General features: G+C 36.6%; 1 protein-coding gene across 1 annotated transcript; it reads left to right on the plus strand.

The window, feature by feature from the left end:
- Nucleotides 1-4,533, plus strand: tdgf1 (teratocarcinoma-derived growth factor 1). Its single transcript, XM_032570676.1, has 6 exons — nucleotides 1-23; nucleotides 101-147; nucleotides 1,255-1,455; nucleotides 2,617-2,731; nucleotides 2,860-2,969; nucleotides 4,164-4,533. Exons 1-6 carry the CDS (start codon nucleotides 1-3, stop codon nucleotides 4,271-4,273), a joined length of 606 nt encoding a protein of 201 aa, XP_032426567.1. The 3' UTR covers nucleotides 4,274-4,533.
- Nucleotides 4,534-4,847: the final 314 nt, after the last annotated feature.

Raw genomic sequence — 4,847 nt, forward strand, 5'->3', positions numbered from 1 at the left:
ATGAGGCGACTGCAGAAGTTCAGGTGAGTCGTAAAAACTAAAAACGGTAAATTTTCTTGTTTTTCTGCCCCTTTAATGAACTGAATCTGCTTGTTTCCAGATCGCTGCTCGGGGTTTTCTGGTTTCTCCGGCTCGTTTCTCCCTCAGGTCGGTTTTTCTCCTCGCTGTTCATTTCGGGCTTTTTTATTAGAGGCGATCATTTCATGATGCGTTCAAATGCACCTCATAAAACTATAAATTAATCTTAATTTTTCCCACAATGTTTAGAATATTTCGAGACAATCCGGCAACAATTTTAAATGTTCAATAATCAGATTTGTTAAGAATCTACGGAAGAGGATTAGGGACACTGAAACATGAAAGAATCATTTTAATCTCTAAATTTTGACCTTTTTGTTTCCTCAGAATTTTGATATTTTTCCTCTAAATCTGAAATATTTAAATTGTTTCTTTAAAATTCAAACTTACCAAATAAATTTGGGTCCAGTTTTCAGTTCGGATGAAGTTAAAAATAAAATGCTGGTTTACAAATCCAGTAACAGGAAGAAAAGATTTGTGATTATTTTCATGTTCTATCAACATAATTGACACACAGCTAATAATATTTTGTTATTTATTTGGATTTTGACAAATGTTTACATGGAATAAAAAAAATCTGAGATTAAAATCTGAATTCTGATCTTAAAGTTATAATTGTTTTTCTTCAGTGACCCTAATCTTCTTCTGTAATAATCAGTTAAAGTTTGTCTTTAAAACAGGTTTTATCTAATAATTGTGCATTTATTTGTCCATTTTCTAGATGTACTTGAACGCATCATGAAGTTTTTCCTCCATGTAATTTCCTGTTCAAGCCTTTAAATTGTGTCTCACTGTTAAAACAATGAGACGTTTTCAGATTTACAATGTAAATTCAGACGCTTCCTCCTCATTGGTCAGACTGTGGTTTAACTGGTTTGGAGCCATTTCACCCAGTTTGGCTCCAGGTAGCTGCTGGTTTCTCCTCATTTCCACATCAGTCAGATGTAAAGAAGGACTTTGTTCTGAAACGGTCGACAGGAAAGTGAGAAACCAACAATGTGGCGTCAGGGTTTCGGTTTCAGAGTGAAGTCCCTGATTTATCCCTGAATCAGAAACATTTTGTCCAATAAATCAGATTTATCAGCTGATCATTAAACGTTTTTATTTATTTATCTGAATTTCAAATTGGATGAACAATTATTTACTCAAATGTGACAAATTTTTTTTTTCTTTCAGGCTCTGAGGGAATCCTCCACTCCTCCTCCTCTTCTTCTACTGCTGCCCCATCTTCCTCATCTCCTCCTCCTCCGGCGGCCCAGTCCTCCCAGTCCTCCCAGGAGTTTCTGTCCCAGTTTACCCAGGTGAATTCTCCAAACAGCGGAGACCGTAAACACCGAGACGCCAGCGCCGTGCTGCCCTTCATCGGCCTCACCAGCAGTATGCTTCCTCACACACACACACACACACACGCACCCACGCACACACACACGCACCCACCCACACACACACACACACACACACACACACCCACACACACACACACACACACACACCAATTTCTGTTTTCACAGAAAATAGCACATCTCTAATATTCCTGCAGGAATGAATAAAAACTAACTCAAAGTGAAAATGTGTAACTGAATCAGCGTTTCTGCAGCAGGAAGGAGTCGCAGTTTTCCGGTTTGAGTGTCTGGATGTGGAGTTTTAGTGTTTCTCTGTTATTTTCAGATGTTTGCTCAGACTCTGGTGTTTACTGGTGCAGAGCGGAGGAGTGCTGCTGGAATGTGCTGCCAGCTGCAGACTCTGGTTTATTTCACACACAGAGAGGAGCTGCAGCAGCTGGACGGCAGATTTCAAACTGAAAACCTGCAGAACTGATCTGAGGAGGATTCATCTTTCTGTTCACATCTGTAAACAAAACAAGGAAAATTAGACATTAAAAGTCTGTTAAACACAAAAGATTACATGTGTAATCTGTAAAACTTCAGAATCAGATTTTTTTTTTAATTTTCCAGAATATAAGAGTAAAAAAAATTCTAGTTTTTGCTCATTTTCAATTTGCATGTTTTATCTATCTAATATTTACCCTTGCAAAATGTAAATCTCTGGTTCTGGATGGAAAAAACAAAATTATATATATATACATATATATATAGATATATATATAGACCAAAGAAGAAAGTCTGACATCTTGAAGGAAAATGGAAAAAACAAGCATTAAACCAATACTTTATATCTGGTTCTAGTGGAAATATTTTAGCCTAGCAACAGCAGCCAAGCCCCGCCCGTTACCTAGCAACCCAGCTCTAGTTCCATTGGTAGATTATTTAACTTTTAACAAGACATTTTTCCCATATTATGAGTTAATTTATCTGCTAATAGAACTGAAAAGTTATTTTTAAGTTACTTTATCTTATTTCAAGTTTACTGATATTTTCACTACAAACTTCTAGACCAACTTTACTTGGTGAGATTTTGTGTTTTTGCAGTGAAGATGAAATGTTTCCCTGTTATAACTGAGGCTGATAGAAACTGAGGGTCAGGTTGATGTTTTAAATGTTTTAAATGTTTTAAATGTTTTAAATGTTTTAATTTAAGGTGCTGATCAGAGCCGCAGCTGCTGTAAAAACGGAGGAACTTGCATCCTGGGCAGTTTCTGCGCCTGCCCTCCTTTCTTCACCGGGAGGAGTTGCGAGTACGACACCCGCCTCAGGTAAACCACCTGAAGGCCTTCTGTGTTTTCAGCAACATGAACCTTTATAATCATTTCGTTCTGATCCACCGTCTCTCTGTGGCTCGTTGGCTTCCGGTTTTGACTGTTTTTGGTTTGTCTGTTTGCAGACGATGTGACGTTGTTCCTCACGGTGAGTGGGTCCAGAAAGGCTGCTCCTACTGCCGCTGTTTCTACGGCGTCTTGCATTGCTTCCCTCACGTTTTCCACGAAGACTGTGGTAAGAACGTTTACACAGATAACAACACGTATTTATTTAATCCTTATTTAATATAAAAGTGTTAAAGCTGGAAGTTTGTCAAGACAAGATTCTCCAAAGTTTTCTTCTGGTTTGAATTATTTTGGTTTCTTCGTGTGGTTCAGATAATCTCTGAATGGTTTTGTAATCTCAAAGGTGTGGCAGAGCCATCAACACCTGCAGCTGGGCTGTAAAACCCACCATTCACACGTTTCACCCTAAAAAAAAAATCCTTCTGAGTGTAAATGAGGCTGAATGAATTTGCTCCACCTTCTCATTTACAGTTCAAGCCTTTTATCCCCCAAATAGTTTCCTACTTAACTTCTTATTTAACAAATGATGTTGAGTCTGGGATGTTTTTAACAACCAGAAAAGAAAAGAAATCTAGTTTGATTTCTGTTGTGGTCCCAAAACTTTGTTCTTTAAAGCAAAATGTGAAAAGTTTTAGATGTTGAATTTCCTCTTAAAGGGTTTTATTTGTTAACAGAACCGATCCAAACTCCCCCCTGTTTCTCTGGACCCACCAAACATGCTACTGCTAACATTAGCATTGTATGAGAATGAAATGATGCCAAAAGTTCTGATTTTAAAACTTGTTAGAAAAACTAACTGCTAAAAAATCTACTTTTGTATTTTTCTCCTAAAAATTCATTCATTCTTTAATTTATGTTCAAAAAGAGAAAAAGTCACAAATATTTGTTATGGATAAATGAAATAAAGGCATAAAACATTTTTGGGAAAGAAGTATCTTTAATAAAGTTTCTATGGAACACTTTTTGTATCAAATGTTCTGGCCGTACCTCCAGTAGAAACTGTAAAACTTTAGCCGTCCTAAATCTTGTAAAGCTCTGAGTTTCATCCTGAAGGTTAAATTTTCATCTTGGAGCTAAAAAAAAAAAAGTCAAAACAAACGGATCACATTTTATTTAAAGCTGGCAACATTTGAGGTTTGCTAATCCAACACAGAGTCACTTCTGTCCTTTTTCCAAAACTAAACGCGCTGCAGACGGGAGGAGAGTGAAAGTTTTCCTTGTCCTGCCTGGGAGATAAACGCGTCTCTTTAAGAGCGACTGAAAGATGAGATAAGGAAAGCTAAGTTTAGAGAAAGAACAAGATAACAGCTTAAAATACATTAAAAGGCTCTGAAGACGTAAAGTTTGATTGTTTCGTTCCCAGATGACTCGGATGAGGCGGTTCGTTGGTATCATTCGTCGGCGCTCAGGTTGGCGCCTCTCAGCCGTTTCCTGTGTCTGCTGCTGCTACTTCCTGCGCTCCTCGTCTTCTGATGCCACCGGATTTTATTCTCTAATCGGCTCCAAACCGACATGTGAATAATAAGATTGATGATTCTGCAGTATTTATTTTAATGAGAAAAAACCTGATGTGCTTTTATGAAGCTGACTGGACAGAGAAAAGTTCTTCCAAAATAAAACCTGTTTGTCTGAAAGATCTAAATGTATGGAAGAAGATTAGTACCACTACAAAAAAATCTGATTTTTTTTCACTTACAGTTCTGATCTTAATCTCAGAAATTTGGATTTTTTTTTCTCATAATTCTAACTTTTATGTCAGATTTTACTTTTTTCTTACAATATTCACTTTTTTTTTTTTTTTACATTTTTTCTCAAAATTGTAACATTTTCCTCAAATTCCGACATTTTTCCCCTCAAAATTCTGCATTCAGTCTCAGATTTCTAACTTTAATCTCAGAAATTTGGATTTTCTCAGAATTTTAACGTTTTTGTTCTCGGAATTGTGACTTTTGCTCTCAGAATTCTGACTTTAATCTCAGAAAATTATTATTTTGTCTCTGAATTCTTTTTTTAACCTCAGAATTTTAACTTTAATATCAGAAATTTG

This window comes from Xiphophorus hellerii, chromosome 8 (genome assembly GCF_003331165.1).
Source record: "Xiphophorus hellerii strain 12219 chromosome 8, Xiphophorus_hellerii-4.1, whole genome shotgun sequence".
NCBI classification, from domain to species: domain Eukaryota; kingdom Metazoa; phylum Chordata; class Actinopteri; order Cyprinodontiformes; family Poeciliidae; genus Xiphophorus; species Xiphophorus hellerii.